We start from the raw sequence: 18,697 nt of genomic DNA on the forward strand, positions 1-18,697 counted from the left end.
CTCCGGAGCGACGACGAAAATAAACAATCAGGTTTTTCGCGGTTTCGCAAACCCGGCCATGGCGTCTGGAACCGCGCAGCCCAAAAGGCAAGGTTGGAAGGAGGGTTGTGGCCACATATTTCGGCTTGAGACGGGACCGTTTAGCAGGAGATTTTGGAAATGGCAACAACAACGTGTTGATCGCGTTGTTGTTGTTGCGTCTGACGTACTTTGAGACATTCTTTTACAGTGATCGCCGTCGGCTTTGCTTGGCTACCCGGCGCCGTTGGGTATTTTTCTTTACGGTTTTATTCTGCCAAAGTCTGGAGCCGTTTCAGCAGCCGTTTTCGGACGATGCTGAAGAGTTTAGATGGTCAACACTCAACACTCATCCGTTTGTCATAAACAATTTACACTTCCTGTCCCTTTTTATATTATTTCATAGCCTAAGACGTCTGGCTGATGAGCTACATGTTAGAAAGAAAAAGAGTTTAGTAAAGCGTTGTGCCGCGATCAAGAGTTCTTGAAGAGATCAAGAGATCAAACAGATGAGGATCCGGGTGCAATGGACTTTACTGCAGTTGAATTATTTTGTAATCCGAACTGTTATGGTTGAAATTACAAATGAATCAGCGAAGTGAGATCACACCTACAGAACGCTTTTTGATTGCGGAAAAACAGCTATCATATCTGATCTCACATCTGATCGTACAAGAGAATTTGAGTTTCAATTCTATCGAATTGGAATTTGGATTCAACCTATCGAACACCATAATTCAAATTAGTAATAGTTAGTCTTGAAAAAAGTTTCTTTAACAAATAATGTTAGATTAAGTAAACCAAACAACAGTCTCAGTCCCAAAGCAATCCACCATAAGCCACAAGTTGATGGCGAAATCGGACAATAATCAGGGATTAAAGTTTCAACGGTTGTTCTTCCGGCCTGTATCTGATTCCTGGTCAAACGATATAGGAATTTTGGGACCTCAATCGGAATTTATCAAAAATGAGGTTTTGGGTCAATAATAAACTCCACCATAAAATCGACAATTCAATCGATCAGCTAAAGAACTTCAGCCCAACAGTGTACCAGAACTGCGTTTCAGGATGTTACACGGAACCGCGATATAAAGCTGGCAAACTTTCCATCCGCAGCTGGTTAGTATTTAAATTATGAACGAGCACGCCGTCCGTCTACGCGTAGGCCGCAAACGACGGGGCCTATCGTCGGCAGGTGGCTGCATTCCCACAAGACTTCTGATTGTTCCCCCGTATGCGCGTGGTTCGTAAACCGCACGATGCAACATCCCACGTTGGGTTCCGAAAAACCACAAATCCTGTGAAAACCGACGGCGGTCCCCAGGTGAACCGGCCGGGTGCAGTTCTACACGGCAGGTAGTAGTAGCAGGTAGAGGCGTGTGTATCCCCACGCGCGAGCTCACCCCGCTCGACAACCGCGATCTACGCGATCTAGCGCGAATCACGTTGCGCTCGGCGCGAGTTCTCACCGGCACAGGCGGTGGAGAAGGCAAAGGTTGTGTTGTGTTGCAAACGTCGTCTGCGATACCCGAGACGGGCAGCCCGAGGCAGCGCCACTGCCACCGCCGGGCGAAGGCGGTCAGCTGTCGATCGGAACTGGCGCGTTTGCTCAGTTCTCGCGGAAACCTAAACCGGACGAGACGTGTACTGCGCGCTCCAACCCGTCTTGTCTTAACGTACTCGCGCGTTGTCTGGCGTGTTGCGCCCCGTTTGAAGGTTTGCTGAGCTGAGTGAGTTGCCGTTGTTCTCCGGCGGACCAGTGGTGTGTGTTGCTTTTCGGGCGAAAATGACCCAGAAAGTCCCCATGCGGGCGGGGGCCGGGTTCGTCGTCGTCGCAAAGTGCACTCTTCTCATCGCACCCCGATGCCGATTTTGCGTTGCAAATCGGCGATCGGATCGGATCGGAAGGCGTGAAACGGTGGTCGTGATATTTTTAGGCATGATCGTGGGCCCGTTACACCGTCGGCGGGTTACTCGGGTTACCTTTGGCCTGACGCGCGCGTACTCACCACGTGTTAGGAGCGCGCGACGCGGCCGCTGCGGTGCGATCTTCGGCGCGCCTTCGAATTGATCGTGTGAAAGAACAATTTTGCTTAATTGAATTAAGAGTAAACGCCCAAAGGTTGTGACACGGCCGGCGGACAGCGCGTGTCTCGTGGGGAGGTCGGAATTGGACCTATCAGAGAGGGATCGGCCAGTGAGTTGTTGAATCGGATGGCCAGGCCCATAACGCGACGAATGGAGCAAAAAAAAAACATGGATGCTTCATATTTTGGGGACCAACTGTTCCAACTTCGCCATCGACGTCCTACATTGGTACTGTAGGACGTCGTGGCGTATCAGTCGCTTCAGCTGTTCTGGTTGTTAGAACTACAGACAGTACGGTATTGCAAGAGGTCCCTGGTGAATCGATATGGATATGATGGCCTACCGTTGCATCCACTTGGCCAAAGTTCACCGCAAGCGTGCTTGGTGGCCCGGTGGCCCATTGGACTGCTTTCCGAGTGGAACCTACCAGAATGGCAGTGAATAATTAATTTCTGACGCGGCTCCGTCGATAGGTTCTTCGCGGCTCCGGTTCCGTGCGGCGTGAAGACAATTGCGGCCATCGCGTTGGCCTCCTTTCCTGCAGGAGTTGGTCCGCGTTGTTTCTAGCCCATCTGAACCCGGCAGTGGGACAGTGATAACACGTTGCGTTACGTCTATGACCTACCGCAATAGCGTGCGCGAAATCATGGTGGAGCCTTATCAGACGCGCCAAGAACTGCCGGCTGTGCTCTGGATTCTTCGCCGGTTCTTCGCTGAAGGTTCTCGAAACCGTTGGCATAAGTGTGCCTCACTATCTGGCTCGAAGACCGGCCCGGTCAAGAAGTACAGCTTCCCCAGAAGGGGGCCGACAAGCCGACAGTGACCTTGCCCTGGCTCGCTGACTGCTGGACCTAAAGGGAAGGCCGTCCAAGAAGGGCGGTGAACGGCTGGACGAGTTCGGTTCGATCGTGGCGGCCGAAACCATTTTCGGTTCGGCCCAGTAGCTTTTCGCGGCAAGGAATTGAAGCGTAGAAGAATTGACCTAGAATGTGGCTGCTGCTAATAAGATCGGACGATGGGCGCCGGCCGTCGGCCGGAGGTGAGGTGTCGAAAATGGATCGCTCGCTTCACGCTGCTTCGCAAGATCCGGCGCTTGTTTTGGAGGCCGGACGCTCGTGGTGTTTTCTAATGTGCCGGAAAGCGCCGTGTATCCGCCGAAGCTGCCGCTGCCCGATGGTTTCGACAGAGTGTATATTATTAAAGTTTTGACACTTTTCTCGCTCGCTCGTGGGCCTATGGTTTTAACGGAGCTCGTCGTAGCGCCGGTGGTGTAATGAAGTGATCGTCTCAGCAGGCGTCATAGGCGTCTACACCTTGTGCCATGTTTGTTGTTCCAGCAAGCCCGTGCTAGTCTGCCTAACGGGTAGCAGCTGATATCATCGCAATCCATCAATCGGTATCGCCACCAGAGACGGAAGATCGTAAAACATGCAAAACCAAAACATCCTGTGAACTCAGGTCTAGGAAATGATCATAATCCCCACCACGGGCTGCTGGTGGCTGCGGTCAACTACCGGGCGCCTAAACATTCTGGGGCCGAGAGACATTCCGGTCTCGTGGGGCCGATAGCCGCCACTAACAGCTACGATTACCTTGGATTACACGGCGGTTGTTAGCCGTTAGGGCTGTGAGACGCACGGCGATCAAACTAGATTCCGTTGTGTTCGATTATAGCTCTCTAGCATTGTAGCACTTCCTGGTTAAACCGGAGCCCTGGGTACCTGGGTACCTCGGCCGAGGCGTTCTTGGCCGAGGTCTGACTGCGCTACGCGCTTCGTTATCGCCCCGTGCCTGCGCCGTGTTAGGTTTGTTGTTTCAGGTTCATACGAAACGGCCTGTAGTAGGGGGGCTGCTGGTCGCGTAGGGGAGTTTAGAATTGAAAATACCTCAATCAATAAAAACATCGAACGAACTGGCTCGGGCCAGTTACGGTACGGAAAGGGTATTGCGTTCACCGAATAGAGTTGGAGATGGAATGATTTTTAAGTTTCCAACCCACCAACAACCCCGATCGGTATTAATGATCCGTTGGTCCGATCTGTGACAACGATCACGGACGGGGCGAGCGCGGGGATCCATTTACGTAGGTAGCGTATTTTCAATCGATCATCGCAGCGTAGAACCCGTTCCCGGCCAGGTTCTATCTCCGCCAAGATATTGTTGTCGCCAGTTGCGCAAAATCATTCGCTTAAATTCTGCTGCCTGTTAATCATTATGGCGAGAATCGCAATCTTTAACGGGATTATAGAGCTGCTTCCCGGACAGGTTCGCATTTTGCGTATTTTGATTGTCTCACTGGATTTAATTTCGATTCCCGCGAAGATGGCTCGGCCACAACTAACAACCTCCCTAATGAGACCCCGGATAAGTGTTATGGAAGCCGCTGTACTAACCTCGTTATCTCGCTTTTGTTGACAGTGCCGTTTCTCCGCTTCGGTCGAGGTGATCTTGTAGGCCTGCTTTGGTTGAGCGCCGTAATGAACTGGAGAAAAGAGTGCGAAAATCCTGCTTACTACGATCGGTAGTGTCGAACAGAACAGTATTCGTCCACTTGGGACCCCACATTCCGTCCAGTGTTTTGTTCCAATGGTTCGTGCTGCGAACATTGAGTGATAACAGTGATAGCGCGCCAAAGTATTGACACTTAAGTGGCCTTCCAATAGGACCATTCGTTTAGAGATCCCGATCGCGCCGAGCGAAACAACCCGCAATGGATGTCACGTTTGACAACATCAGCTACACGGTATCCACCGGAAAGCGGGGTAAGTTAATGCGTTGCCATAAATTGATCCCGTACCTCTTGTTTTGGGGCTTTCGGTGTACAGTTGTACTGCCAACCCACCGACCCGCCGCTGAGTGATTAATTAACGTAAGTGGTTCTAACGGTTGAACCTCAGGGTCAACATGATCGTTTTGGGAAGCAGACAACACACCTTCACAAGGAAAAACCCTAATCCCCAACAACCCAACAAAAACACTGGTATCCGAAGTGGCCGAAAACTTCGCCTTACGCGGGCCTTTGCTCGTTATATTATGGTCGCTGTGTACGGCCAAAGAAAGGCTAGCTAATGGCAGGTTTTTGTTCTCAGTCGCAGAGGTCGTTCCAAAGTGTGCAGCGCCGGTATCGTCATGTGATGCAAAACAGCTTGGGGCCGGGCGGAACTGGAAGTGTTTTAAAAAAAGAAGAACAAAATGTTGGGCAATAAATTGTGTGTGGAGAGCCTCTTATAAGTCTTGGACCGCCAACTAACGATTGCACTAGCGCTTCAACTAGGAACCGGTTTCGCAATGCGCATCCGGGCGGCTCACGGCTGGTTAGGACTCGCCAGCGCTCGTGTGGGTCTAGCACCGGGCATTAATTTCCGAAACCCTTTTCTGACCTTGCCCACCGCCTTAGGATCGCACTGCTCTGGCATAATCTTTATTATGTGTATTTAAGAATGTTTGATTAACACGTCAAACTTGCCAAGGTGGAGGTCTTCGGCAGGTCTTCGAAGACAGTGACCGATAACGTCCGTCCTTAAGCAAGGCTGATGGTGAATTGGAATTGAATCCACGGCAGCCAACCTTTTCCGGTGTCGTATGAAAAGAGTATCAAATGAGTTAATCTCGCCCGGATCCATCAAAAGTCCGTTCACCATCTGCCCATGGCGGCTTAGTGTGGCGACTAATGGCGATCGTCGGATTTCGATTTCCGCCGGCGCAGGTTGCAAGGTTCCGGACAGGTTTTTGTTCGGAAAACGAATCCATCCGACGAATCTCCGGCTGGCATAAACTGGGTGTTGTAACGCAATTTAGAAATGGCAGATCCACGCGGTCGAAACGATCAAAGAAATCGTGCAGAATCAATTAAGCCAGCGATGCTGACTAGCCGAGGTTTCTCTGTGCCGCCTCAAAAGTCCTTGAGGCCCCCGTTGCTGAGGAAAGAGTTGGCGCACACAGAGTCTATGAATTTCGTTCCAAGCCAGTGGTTCATCGCACCCAGCACCAACAACAACAACAACGACGACACCGGCGGGCGCACAATGGAGGCAGTCGCGCGAAAACACCGATGCTCTCAGCCGCAAACCTTGGCGTTTCCCAGAGGGTCTGCCACTGGAAATGTATACGACACGTCACGGTGTGCGCCGGTTTCGTGGTCAGCAGCTGAAAACTTGAACTTGAAACCACGCAGCACGTGCTCAAGGAAAATGCAAACCAGCACCACCCATCCGAAGAGTCCCAACACCAGCCCACCACCATCGCCAAGTCTGAACGGAGCGGCGAAACGACCGGCCCGGTGCACCTTCTGCTGTTGCTTCGTGGGGGACACAATTTCAAAGTCAAGGTTAAGCCGGCCAACAGCGTCGTGCTACGAAAGGCGGTTGGCAGCGGAAGGCGAACGAAGCACGCCAACCGTAAACTAGTATTATCTCGCAGAGGGTCAGATTAGAGAGGCCCGCCGGTCGAGGCGCGGTGGTGGGTTTAACAGACCGAACTCAAGATTGACATTTGAAGTCTACGTTTGATGGTTTATTGTGGCAGCAGCAGTTACGTCCGTTGATTGGAATGCATCAGGTAACCCGTTTGGTCTTAAGTCCTGTTGTTTCCTCCCATCGTTCGCATCTGCGTAAAGTAGGGTCGAAACGAGTGCCCTACTTGTTCTGATCAGATACCGATCGACGTCGTTTTCATCTTCATCTGATGGCGGGTGACATCAACTCATAGTACTTAACTCAAATAGTGCAAATCCAAGATCTTGGGGAAAATGCATACAAACCAGTGCGAGTAAGCCAGATATGAGTCAGCTGAACGGACCTTCCCTCAATGAATCAGTCTCGTGTCTCGGGGCGTATCGATTACCTACCGCCGGACTGCCCAGATACGTTGCACACTGTGTGTAATGGCCGAATGGTAGTTGCGGCAATTGGCGGGCCGGACTAGCTGCGTAAACTTGACCGAGTAAGCGGCTTTTAATTGGCTACCGGTTTCTACCGCAGGTCAAGGTGCTGTACCGTGCGAACGAGGCGGAGAGCAGACCCCCGAGTACGCATCTTGGGTAGATGCAGTTATGAGACCCAGGGTCCTTCAAGATTGTTAGAATTTTAGATCACCTCCGGCGCGCTGTCTGATAATTCTTACCTAATTGGTTGACCGAATCAATGTTGGTGTCGAATGGCGAATGGAATCTATGCCTACGGAGTTATCTGCGGAGTTGTCCGTACCATAACTACTTACCTATCCAAACCGCGATCAGCGTTCTGTTGGAGAGCACATTCAGTGTTTAAACAGAAGCACCGCCAAACATTCGGTGGCGGTAAACAGCATCAGTGCCACGAACCAAAAAAAAAGTAATACCCCCCTTGCCAAACAACATATTTAGCTTCCGAATTCACGACGCTCCACCGATGGCCGGGTGACGCAGAAAGGCCGGAATGTGACGTGTTTGTTGTGTACTTCTTTTTTCTGTCTGTAAATCCGTTCTCCGGTTAGCAAAATCCAATCGCAGTCCGCATAAACATAAACGCATAAACAGCTTGGCAGCGTGTTTTTTGGCGCAATTCTACCGAAATAAACTTCTTCACCCCTTCACAGCGAAAAGATTCGCGATCTGACCAGTGCAAATTGGAGAACCGATTGGCTGGAGTTTACCATTTAACGATTTCCCCAATATCGACCTCCTTTTTATGGACTCTCGCTCTCTCTCTGCGGTGATTGTTGCCGCTGTGCAAAAGATGACATATTGAGCTTGACCACCTCAGCCTCTGCGTCAGACAATTAACATCGTGTGGGCGAAATTGAATATGGCCGAAAAGTGTTTACACCCTCCCTAAAGGTGGAAGACACACGGAAGCCGGACCGGCGGCTGCTCATCTCGGTCCATCTCCAGAGTCCCGGGCTCTCGTGCGCGGCAATCTTGGCGCGTCTTCGGCGTGTCGCAGGGTTGCGGTCAATATTTGCCAATCATTCGCCGGTATTTTTCGAAATCGAAGTGTTGACATAAGAACACCGGAGAACCAACCGCCACACTACTCCTTGGCTTGGAATTTCGCTTTCTAGGCAGCCAAAGCTCGTCACCGCATGCTTTGATCGGACAAACAGTGGCGGCGGGGGTCATAGGTCAGGAATGAAACTCAATTAAGACCCGAGTGCTCTTGGAGCGCGAAACATAACGCATCCAACGTCGGCGGGCCAACAGTTCCTTCTGAATGGAAGCTTCTGGACCGATGAACAACTCCACTCCGAGGGCCCACCAAGTGTGCTGTTTTAGTACGAAGTAATCGATGATCCGGTATCGCTGCGGATTCTTAGGTGAAGAAATTTGGGAGAAATATTTCATTAATTTTACTAACGTAGTAGACAAATCTTTTGAAGAAGTGACAGCCTTGGGAACGTACAAACAAGAGAGGGGACAGTGCAGTAACCGATTGCGATTCGGCAGCACTACATCTTCTTAGGAACTGCAAAGAATGGTGGCCACTTGTTTGTGGGCGGGATTCCCGGGAAACAGCATAAATTCCGGTCCTGACGTACACGGTATTTGCCGGTCGTAAATACCAGGAGCGCAAATGGACGTGCTTGCGAGGAATAATTAGATTTGGCTCTGTGCTTTGAATATGAGCACACACTTGGAAGGGGTAACAAATACCTCGTTACTCTGGTGTCGCACTGGTGACTTCAACATTTTTTTCAGGTTTAATTCGGGTGCGAAATCCCATATTCAAAGACTGGTCTTTTGAAGCCAATTTTCGTTGTTCTCGTTCTTCTAATTTGAGCAAAGTATAAAATAATACTTTAACGATTCAAGGTGTACATAAATTCGCATCCACGCAGTTTGTTCTATTGACCGTGTAACGTAGCAGCCTTTGCCAAATTAATGTCAATCCCGCGCATGTTCATGCACACAGCATGCTGTACCGCAATCTCAACTTCTATCTCGAGTTGTTTCAACGCTGAAACAAAAATACATTCCTATAAATTCTCTTAGCCTCAGAGTACTTTGTCCATAGTTTTGGTAATCAATCGCTTGCTGTTTTGGTTAGCAAGGCCACGCGGCAAGTACAGTTTTCAATCACGACCAGGTGTCGTAGCGAAGAAATTGATTTTAATTACATCAAACACCTCACCCGGTGCTCGCTACCCCCGTGGCACGTGTGTGGATTACACGACACAATTTACGATCACGTTTTACGTTTCTCATTTACCGATTGATAGCTTGATCCGTTAATGAATCTCTCCACCTGGGGCCCCCGTTGGCCATTGCAATCAAACCGCCGGAGCGCTGCACGTTTTAGTACCTTCAATGGTGGCCCGACACTATCAAAACAGCCCAACGATCGAAATAATAATTTTACCCTACCATCAGCGGCCACGGGTTGACGCGATGATGATGATGATGCGACACTATCAACCCGGCCGGTAGGCCGCGGTTCCATCACCGGTCGAACCGGATCGATTTGGTGTGACCCTTCCGCACCGAACGCGCGAACGTGTGGCCGTGGAATGGAACCGGACCGGTGCCTACGCGAGACTGAAGGGCTGGTCGCGTGTTCGGGCCGCCGGCTGATCGCAGATATCACGCCGAACCGGAACACCCCGAAAGTGATAACGGAATCCCATTCTCCTGGTGATGGGCGATTTGATAAGTTCTCGCCACTGCCGATGCGTTTACCGGCGGAAGTTGACGATCCGGCGGCATTGAAACGAGTGCAGGACCAGCTTCTGTTAGTATAAAAAGCAGTATTTTCACACCACCCGGCATGGCATTCATTCCGCGGACGGTTCGCGGACAGGTGTCGCAGTGTTGCGTTGGTGTTGTGCATTCTGGGTAAAATGATGAAGCTCTGCTGGGCTCTGTTGCTCGCCAGCGTCCTGTTGGATCAAGTATGTAAACACAGCCCGAGCAGGGCCGTGACAGGATCCCGCTCACTCTAACGACACATTCCACAGCCCTCGGAAGGACTATCGGCTCGAACCCGCCGGGATCTGGTGGAGAAGGCGACGGGTGTACTGCTGCAGGGAGCGGCCAAAATTAAGGAAGCACTCGACCACGGTGTCAGCGCCAAGTCGGAAGGGAAACGCTCGATCGGTTGGTAACCCGCTCAGTTCAGGTCTTCGTTGCGCCCACCACCAACAATTGATCTGGGTTTCTTGTAGATATTTTTGGCTTCAAGTTCGGCTCGGACCGCAGTGTCGGTGGTGGCTTTGGAGATGCAGCCAATCCGGGTGCTTCCGAGAATACGGACGACCTGGTACGGCGCCGACGCTCGCTGGACGTGCTGAATGCTGCGGCACAGCCCGCGAGCCTGCTGCCTCAGTCACCGTTCGGGACGAACGTCAACATTGTTAAGATAAGCTCCGTCAAGAATGTGAACAACTTCGGGGAACTGCCGGAACCGGCCGAACCGGCGACCACGGCGGCACCGGCCGCCGCAAGACGCAAACGTTCGCCGGATCTGCTGCAGGTGGCCAATTACGAGAAAAAATCTCTCAAGCTTGACAGCGAGCTGTCTGGCGGGAACATGCTGAAGACGCACGAGGCGCTCGAGTCGGTCCGCGGTTCGAGCCGGGCGTTGGTTCGGGAGATGAAGCGCAACAAACGGGAACCACAGTCCACGGGCACGACCGGGGAGGCGGGTGATGAGAATTCCACTGGAGGACCGCCACCGAAGGGTGGTTGTCCACCGAGGGGACCACCGCGGGGACCACCCGGAAGAGGTCCACCGCCCGGTGGATGTCGCGGAGGTCCACCACCGGAAGATGGCGACGACGACATGACCACGGTGGCAACGACGGCGGCCGGCGCACGGCGTAGGCGTGAAATCCCCGGAATCGTGCCAAGTGTCGAGGAACGTGCCAAACGGTCACCGTGCCGCGGAGGAGGCGGCCGACGGCGGACGACTACGACCGAGGCGGGCGAACTGACGCGAAGGAAGCGAGACGATCACGACAGCCCGTTGCACTATGACGATTACGGCGCCAGTAGTGACTATAGTGACGACACTGAAGAAAAGGAGACGGCCGGGCGAAGCAAACGTTCCGCCGTGACACCCGGAGATGGCTCGGGAAGCGGCGGATTACACCGGAACCGAAGACAGGCCCTCGGTGGCGACGCGGGCGCGAAGGTTGGCAGCTGGTTTGAGCAGCTGGCCGGGGTGTTTATGGAAACGGTCTCGAAAGTAGTGGCCGTTACGAAGGGTGCCTTTGGAAAGGGCGGCCAGCAGTAGTAGCGGTGGTGGTGATGTCGATTTTTAGGGACACATCTGCGAGCGAACGTTCTACTCTCTGCAAACCGTGAACACGACAATAAAGTGCAATCACAATACGCGAATGGTCCAATCGCTCAATCTGGAACTAGTTTGGACAACCCGCAAACCGGGGCCCGTAATGTTATTGGAGCCGTATCAACATGTTTGTTTCGCTTTGCCAGCCAGGAAGTCGTAATTAGTCCGTTAACACCCGAGGTACCTGCGGGCAGATGTGCGGGACCTGGTGATTCGTTAACTGAGATCTGGTCTAGAACTTGGGGCGCATTCTAGACGAAGCTTGAAGAAGGACGATCTCCGGAACTACGGTCGCCAGTTTATTGTTACACCGATTTTTACACCACGCACGCCCTCATTTTAGATGATAATTGTTGGGCTGCGTGAATTCTCCCTGAAGTAATTGGTCTATGAATATGGATCAGCTTTGATAGCTGGGTGCCGTGCGCGAACGACACAATGTACTTTTGCACCTTTCGATGGGTTTTTTTTGCGATGGGCTTTGCGCTTCGTGCTTTTCTCGTGGCCGTGATTCATGGGAACCGTGGTGTCCAACAGGACATGACTCATCGGATGCCCGGCTTCGGCCCGGCTTGATGGATTGTTGTGTTTGGCCAAACGCTTCAAGTTCCTCGCGAAACACTTTTGGCCTTTGGCCCGGATTTACTGCCTTACTGTTCTGCAACTCATCCCTAAGTTTGATCGAGTGATTGTGAGTTTGATTGTCTTCGCTCCGAGACGCTCATTTCACAGGGTTCTGGGACTTCTGGAATGGAATTGAGGAATTTGTTATTCTTCCACGATACCGGCGGCCCAATCTACGTGGTTTACAGTGGGTCCTAGAAAACCGGTTGCCCCCGGGGACGATTGAAGCACGGGCGCGATTTTATTAACTTACGCGCAAATCTCGCACGTCATTAGCGCGTGCGTTGACGTGCACGCAATTGGATTGGCGGCGCGCTACACAACACCCGACCTGAAGTGGCCGCCGCCGTTCCCATTTTGCTCTCAACCTTTCCCGATAGTTTCTGTTTCTCTCGCAGCAAAAAGCCACAGCGGAACTAGCGTGCCCCGCGGTTGGTTTTTGCATAATCAGATATTAAACCCACGCGTTGATGGACACGTGCTACACGTGTACGAAACGTGGCATGAGAAATTGAAAATTGGCGTGGAAAACACTGCGGTGCGTGGAAAAAACTGAAGTGCGTATGCACTTAGACCGATGTGTACTTAGTGAATGAGTAGAATCGGCTATTTTACGCGCGCGTCGACAGACTCATTAGAGCGCTTCCTCGTTACACCTCGTGTTGAGCTTCGTGTACTTCGACAAATCCGTTGTGCATTGTAGCGATATTATCATTCAGTAGCTTTGGGCTGGGTGAGAGCAATTTGCGCGTGCCTCACATTATACGCTTCACCGACTGTTTATTGATTGAACATGGAGGATTAATAATGAACTCAACTAGGCACCAAGAGGTTATTTTATGACCTGGTTCGAGGGCACCTATAAACGTACGGTTCTGAGTTATCTGGGATTACCTACCTATTCTTCGAATAGACGATGATGCCCAATAAAACATGCAGCACGAGGTCGGGCCCTTTGGGAGACAGCATTTTCTCAAGAATTCCAAACAAGTCCAGCCTCCTTTGATGCCGCGTTGATCGCGAATGTCAAGGCTTCGCGTGGTGGATAATCACAGTCGTCATGGATGCGACATTAGTTCAGATGACGTCCAGGCTGACTTCACGAGCCCGAGTACACGTGGCACGTGCGACCAAGCATTTGAATAATCCGCCGCACTTGCGGTTGATCCCTTGACCCGTACCTGGCGGAACTGACTGATGCTGGTGACGTCGCCTCTAACGAGTATCGGTGCACAATAAAATATGGATGGCCGCACTGTGACACGCGGAGCTGGTGACACTGGCCACAGAGTGCAGTTGGACCCGGGGAGGGCGAGAGAGGGAGAGCCGTCTGGCCACACTTTGGTCGCACGCCGCAAACGAGACAAATGAGTGTCAGTGTCGAGCCGAGCTAGCATTGAACCTACTTGGGGTCTGCCCTGAACTCGGTAGCCCCGCCGTTCATCATCGGAGCACTTCACCGGTACGCAATCTCACCAGTCATCAATATGTGATGTTAGAATAGTTTTTCCTCCCTAGCTTGCGGAAGGTTACCGAGGGCCCTGGATGGTGTAAATCAGCTTACTCAGGGATCTTTGAGAGAGAGAATAATTGGCTTCATAATTCAATTACATCCCACGTCTTGTACAAAGGAAGCCGCTCTTGGAGCCGCTCAAGGGTTCGATGATTCACTCACCCGGTGGGGCTGCGCTGAAGCGTGGCTTCTGGCTACATCAGCAGATATCCGCCTCATCCTGGACACCTCCTGGCAAGGTGCAAGGTAAGGCGGACGATGATGATACTGCTTCTCCGGCGCAAGGGATCCGTCGAGATCGAACCGAGGAAGGACGTGTGAACTCTCGACACTTGCAACGAGCGCTCGAGGGGCTCAGGAAGCTGAGCTGTTGCTCCCGCCAAGTGGTTAAATCATGAGCCCCAACAGCTCTCGGTTCCTGCATTGGCAAACATTAGTGTAGTGGGCACTTGTGCGGGACGTCCGATAGAACGAGGCCACAACCATTATCACCGAGCGAAGGAGCTCCGGATCCTCCCGGTTACGATGGGAGCATTTTCGCTTCGATAAAACATGCCAACAAAAAAAGAACGGCTATTGGCTTGGTGTCCCAATCCCGAGAGCCAAACGATGAGAAAACGGGGTGAGTGCTTTTTAGTGGGCTAACTAGTCAGTGTTCTGCAAACTTCGTACGATGGCTTCGGAGCTGGTGGCCGGTATGGCCATAAACGATTCATATGCCACTAATGGAACCCGGAACCTGGGAGCTCGATTTCTTTCATTACATTATGGTTATTAAGTGGGGATTGGTCGAATGGGTTGCGTAGTATGTTCCTTTTAGACGGGTACTGCTTTTCAGAATAATCATCCGATACGATGTTAAAGATGATGATTCTTGACACCCTCCGGATCCCACGGACATTTGACGCCTTCTAGGGCAAGTGTCTGAAAGTGTGGTCCAACAAGCTGGCCGTCAACTCACCCACCCGAGTGTGGCGTTGAAGGGGCCTGGTAATGCAACGGGGAGGCGTCTTCGTAAGGCCACGGAACGCCGCAGAGCAATCTCGTTGCGATTCATCCGGTTGCAGCCGTGCAGCGTCGAATGCTAATGAACTGCACGGCACACGGGAATGCAGCTCATCCTTCAAAACTGGCGCCAGATGAAGTGGCACGCCTCGGCCGGAGCGATCGAGTTCCTAGTGTGAAGTGTTAATTGCGCGCTACGGAAATCCTCGTCGTCGTCGTCGGTGTCGGGGTGTTTGTCAGACTTGAAGGACCGTGTCCGAGAGCCGCGGCTCTCGCACGCTTAATTAGCATTTAGTGTGTGCTGATGTGGCGCGGTGGGTGCAAAAGTGCACCGAAGGACACTGGCACGGGTTAAGGATGCACTGGAAGTAGCTTTCAATGGGATTATTTAAAGCTCGTGTTTCGTATTGAAATGTTTCCACTAAATGTATAATTAACGTTCTTTCGATGGCATTCGAATATAGGAAGAAATGTTAAAACATAGCATATTAACCACTTCAATTTCTCGGTTTTCCTTTTTGGCAGAGAAAAAGCATGTTCTCAACGGAGTGTCGGGGAAGTTTCAGTCCGGCGAGCTGACCGCCATCATGGGCCCTTCCGGTGCCGGTAAATCGTCACTGCTCAACATCCTGACCGGCTACACGTAAGTTTGCGGCCTGCTGCCTTCACCACATAAATAGCATCAATCGGCTTACGCTAATCTGATGCCGTAACGTGCGGTTAATAACTGCTCTCCTTCTCCCGCCCCGTCCAGAACGCAAGGCGTCAAGGGAACGCTGTCCTTCGGTAACGCGGGCGGCACCAACCGAAAGCTGTGCAGCTACATCCTACAGGAAGACTTCCTGCAGCCGCTCTTCACCGTCCACGAGATCATGCTGATGGCTTGCGATCTGAAGGTTGCGTCGGAAAGTCTTAACCGCACCGAAAAGCACCGGCTGGTAAGAGTGGAGACAGCGGCCACAAAAACGGTCAAACGGACACCCGTTCGTACCGGGTGTGTGGGTTCTGATGCAATCGCTCTGCTTCCGCTTCCGCAGGTTGACAAAATTCTCGACACACTGCAGCTGAGCTACTGCAAGCAGACGCGCTGCGGCAGCCTGTCCGGTGGCCAGCGGAAGCGACTGTCCATCGCCCTGGAGCTTATCGATAATCCACCGATCCTTTTTCTGGATGAACCCACGACGTAAGTTACACTCTGGCACGGTGGCCGGTTGCACAAGCAAACAAATGGGCCGACCCAGGGACCATTTCTTTCGTCGATTCCTTTTCGCTCGATACTTCCCCGAGGGATTTCTTTTTCGGTGGCATTGATTTGAGGAAGATACTGGGTCGAAAGCAAACCGATTTAGGAACGCGGCGTACGAAGGTATCGATCACGTGGCAGAGCCGCGTTCTGAAGCGCGCTGAGTTAATCGGTTCAATCGGGTTTGGCGCCTGAATGTATGCAATCCGTCGAAACTGTAACCCTTGTGCTGGTCGGGGTTTCAATAGCTTTTCGCTGCTCTTGTACATAATGTTACGTAATGTTAAGATACTAAAACGATTATTAGTGCCAGGGAAAGTACGGCCCCAACTAAACGTTTAATTTTAATGAGCACTGCAGCATGACCGAATCTCAGCAACGCACCGTCGAGCCGGGGTCTCAATGTGTCCATGCTTTTTTGGTTTCGTTCCATCTGCCACGGTAAACTCTATATCCCTTCGAACCATCACCGGTAATGGCGATGGTGACAATTAAATCAACGCCACTCGCGTATGGTCCGGCACACAGTGGACTCGACAGTTCGTCCTCGCTGTACACGATAAAGCTGCTGCAAGGACTGGCCCGCGAGGGCCGCACCATCGTCTGCACGATCCACCAGCCGTCCGCCACGGTGTACGAGATGTTTGACCACGTGTTCGTGCTGGCCGAGGGCAACTGCGTGTACCAGGGTTCGGCGCTCAACACCGTCCCCTACCTGGGCTCGGTCGGACTTCACTGCCCACCTTACCACAATGCGGCCGATTACTGTGAGTACCGTACCTTTCGTCCCACTAGCGGGGGTTCTGGGCGCACGCATCTCCTAACCGGGTCTTCCGCTTCCGTAGTGCTGGAGGTGACGAACAAGGAGTACGGGAACTTCACCAAAGCCCTCGCCCACGCGTCGTCCGATCCAAGCTGGCGCCTGGTCCGGGTGGCCCCGGCCCGGATACCGGCGCACCCGCCCACCTACGACAGCAACCACAACAACGATCCGGCGTTACCCAGTCCGCCGCCTACCACGACGCCGGCGCTTCCGGTGAAACCGGAGCCGCCCCATCGCAAGCCGTCCGAGTTCGTCAAACTGTTGATCCTGATGAAGCGCGCCAACATCCAGCTGTACCGGGATTGGGTAAGGGCGGTGACCCCGTATAGGAGGCGCCCTGAAAGTGACCCTTCCGTTGCCTGTTTTTCTTCTTGCCAGACGGTGACACACCTGAAGCTGTTCGTGCACATCGTGTGCGCGGTCGTGATCGGTTTGCTGTTCGGCGACTCGGGCATGAACGCCACGAAATCGATCTCCAACGTGGCCTCGTTCATGGTGCACATCCTGTACCTGTGGTACACGACGCTGATGCCGGGCGTGCTGAAATGTGCGTATCTTGCCCCGGGTTTTTAATTTTCCCTTCCCTTGACCGTGGGCCTTGGGCGTTGTCTTCTCACAGACCCGTACGAGATGAACATCCTGCGTAAGGAGTCCTTCAATCGGTGGTACGAAATACGGACGTACTTCTTGGCGTCGATGCTGACTTCGCTGCCGGTGCAGGTAGGAGGAAGGGCCCGAGTTTAAAGGTGGACACCACCGGATTAATCACCCGTATATCCCGCCAGATATTCTTCGCCGTCGTGTACGCGGCAATCGTTTACGGGATGACGTATCAACCGTGTGAGCTGGAGCGCTTTCTGATGTTCACGGCCGTGCTCGTCCTCAACACGATCGTCGCCGATGGGTTCGGGCTGTTTCTCGGGACATTCCTCAACGAAATCGTAAGTCTGACAGCTCGGTATCTGCGGCGAGCAGCGGCAACAATCGTCTTAACGGGTTTCCTGCTGGTTTTGCTTCTCGACTCAGAACGGAACGTTCATCGGTGCCATCATGACGTGCTTCATGTTTGTGTTCTGCGGTTTCCTCATCATGTTCAGCCACATGTCGGACGCGATGCGGGGCGTCAGCTACCTTTCCGCGCACCGGTACGGCTTCGAGGCGCTGGTGCTGACCGCGTACGACGACAATCGGGTCGACCTCCGGTGTCCGGACGACGAGATGTACTGTCACTACGTGTAAGTCCAGGGCCCGTCGTAAATCTTGCCCCGCATTCGGTCAACCGGTTCCGGTTTCCTTCTCGTACCTTCCTAACAACAACAGGAAAGCCAACACCATCCTGCGGGAGCTCGGCGTGGCGTCCGGTAACTACCTGTTCAACGTGGTGACTCTCGTGGTGCACTTCGTCGCCATCAAGTTGGTCAGCTTTTGGACGCTCAAACACAAGCTAAAGATGGGCTAATGAAGGTGGACCCCCCGCGGCGGGACCGGCCAGCAGCAACAGGGTGGATGTGGCACCAAACATCGCCACACACACAGACACTTTGACACACGACTTAAGGACGAAGGCGCGAAGGCGGAAGCTGGAGATAGGCACTAAGAACGTAACCGTGGAATGGATTGTGATTAATATTTTAATATGTATTTTACGTACTTTAAACATTTTACCACACAACAACACACACCCACACACACACACACTCGGTTCGGTAGCATTCAACGTGCAACGTGACAGCATTTTACAGCAACACTAGAAGTGGTACAAATGAAGTGACGGAGTTAAGCAGCGGAGACGGTGGTCAGCCAAACGACAGTTACATAATATAAAATGGAAGAAACAGAAACGGAAAATAGATCCAACTGCATGTCTGGTTGCTTGCAGGCGCACTTATACACTCTTTTTGGGAATAAATCAAATGTTTGGCCCACCGTTGGCATCGATCAAATCACGGTGAATCTGTTACTTTACTCAGCTCCCTGAACCTTTAATCATTACCTCGGGGGAAAACGCAGTTCGTGGGACTCCCACAGGTTCGTCAACCGACGGCCCTGTGTAGTGCGCCATCGCGCACTCCGGTGCATCCTGTCGTCATCGGTTTGCGATTTTTATCACACCCTCGAGG

General features: G+C 52.3%; 2 protein-coding genes across 3 annotated transcripts; both read left to right on the top strand.

Annotated features, from left to right (window-relative positions):
- Nucleotides 1-1,649: 1,649 nt before the first annotated feature.
- Nucleotides 1,650-18,495, top strand: LOC128275289 (ATP-binding cassette sub-family G member 1). 2 transcript variants are annotated; one of them, XM_053013746.1, is made up of 12 exons: nt 1,650-1,748; nt 4,525-4,868; nt 15,037-15,154; nt 15,266-15,449; nt 15,549-15,694; nt 16,283-16,521; nt 16,600-16,883; nt 16,956-17,124; nt 17,197-17,297; nt 17,363-17,518; nt 17,604-17,812; nt 17,898-18,495. In XM_053013746.1, exons 2-12 carry the CDS (start codon nt 4,817-4,819, stop codon nt 18,034-18,036), a joined length of 1,797 nt encoding a protein of 598 aa, XP_052869706.1. In that variant the 5' UTR covers nt 1,650-1,748; nt 4,525-4,816; the 3' UTR covers nt 18,037-18,495. The 2 variants fall into 2 exon arrangements, with proteins under 2 accessions (XP_052869706.1, XP_052869705.1); XM_053013745.1 differs by having other exon boundaries at nt 1,669-1,780.
- On the top strand, nt 9,868-11,410 carry LOC128275291 (uncharacterized). Its single transcript, XM_053013747.1, has 3 exons — nt 9,868-9,969; nt 10,036-10,174; nt 10,243-11,410. Exons 1-3 carry the CDS (start codon nt 9,919-9,921, stop codon nt 11,310-11,312), a joined length of 1,260 nt encoding a protein of 419 aa, XP_052869707.1. The 5' UTR covers nt 9,868-9,918; the 3' UTR covers nt 11,313-11,410.
- Nucleotides 18,496-18,697: the final 202 nt, after the last annotated feature.

The sequence above is a fragment of the Anopheles cruzii genome, chromosome 3, assembly GCF_943734635.1.
Source record: "Anopheles cruzii chromosome 3, idAnoCruzAS_RS32_06, whole genome shotgun sequence".
Lineage (NCBI taxonomy): Eukaryota > Metazoa > Arthropoda > Insecta > Diptera > Culicidae > Anopheles > Anopheles cruzii.

What these genes read in the sequence shown, in the direction of transcription:
- LOC128275291 (XM_053013747.1), top strand. Translation starts at nt 9,919, where the DNA reads ATGATGAAGCTCTGCTGGGCTCTGTTGCTCGCCAGCGTCCTGTTGGAT. An exon ending in CCAGCGTCCTGTTGGATCAA is followed by an intron (nt 9,970 to 10,035) that starts GTATGTAAACAC and finishes CACATTCCACAG; the next exon opens with CCCTCGGAAGGACTATCGGC. An exon ending in GGAAGGGAAACGCTCGATCG is followed by an intron (nt 10,175 to 10,242) that starts GTTGGTAACCCG and finishes GGTTTCTTGTAG; the next exon opens with ATATTTTTGGCTTCAAGTTC.
- LOC128275289 (XM_053013746.1), top strand. Translation starts at nt 4,817, where the DNA reads ATGGATGTCACGTTTGACAACATCAGCTACACGGTATCCACCGGAAAG. An exon ending in GCACCGAAAAGCACCGGCTG is followed by an intron (nt 15,450 to 15,548) that starts GTAAGAGTGGAG and finishes CCGCTTCCGCAG; the next exon opens with GTTGACAAAATTCTCGACAC. An exon ending in GATGCCGGGCGTGCTGAAAT is followed by an intron (nt 17,125 to 17,196) that starts GTGCGTATCTTG and finishes GTCTTCTCACAG; the next exon opens with ACCCGTACGAGATGAACATC.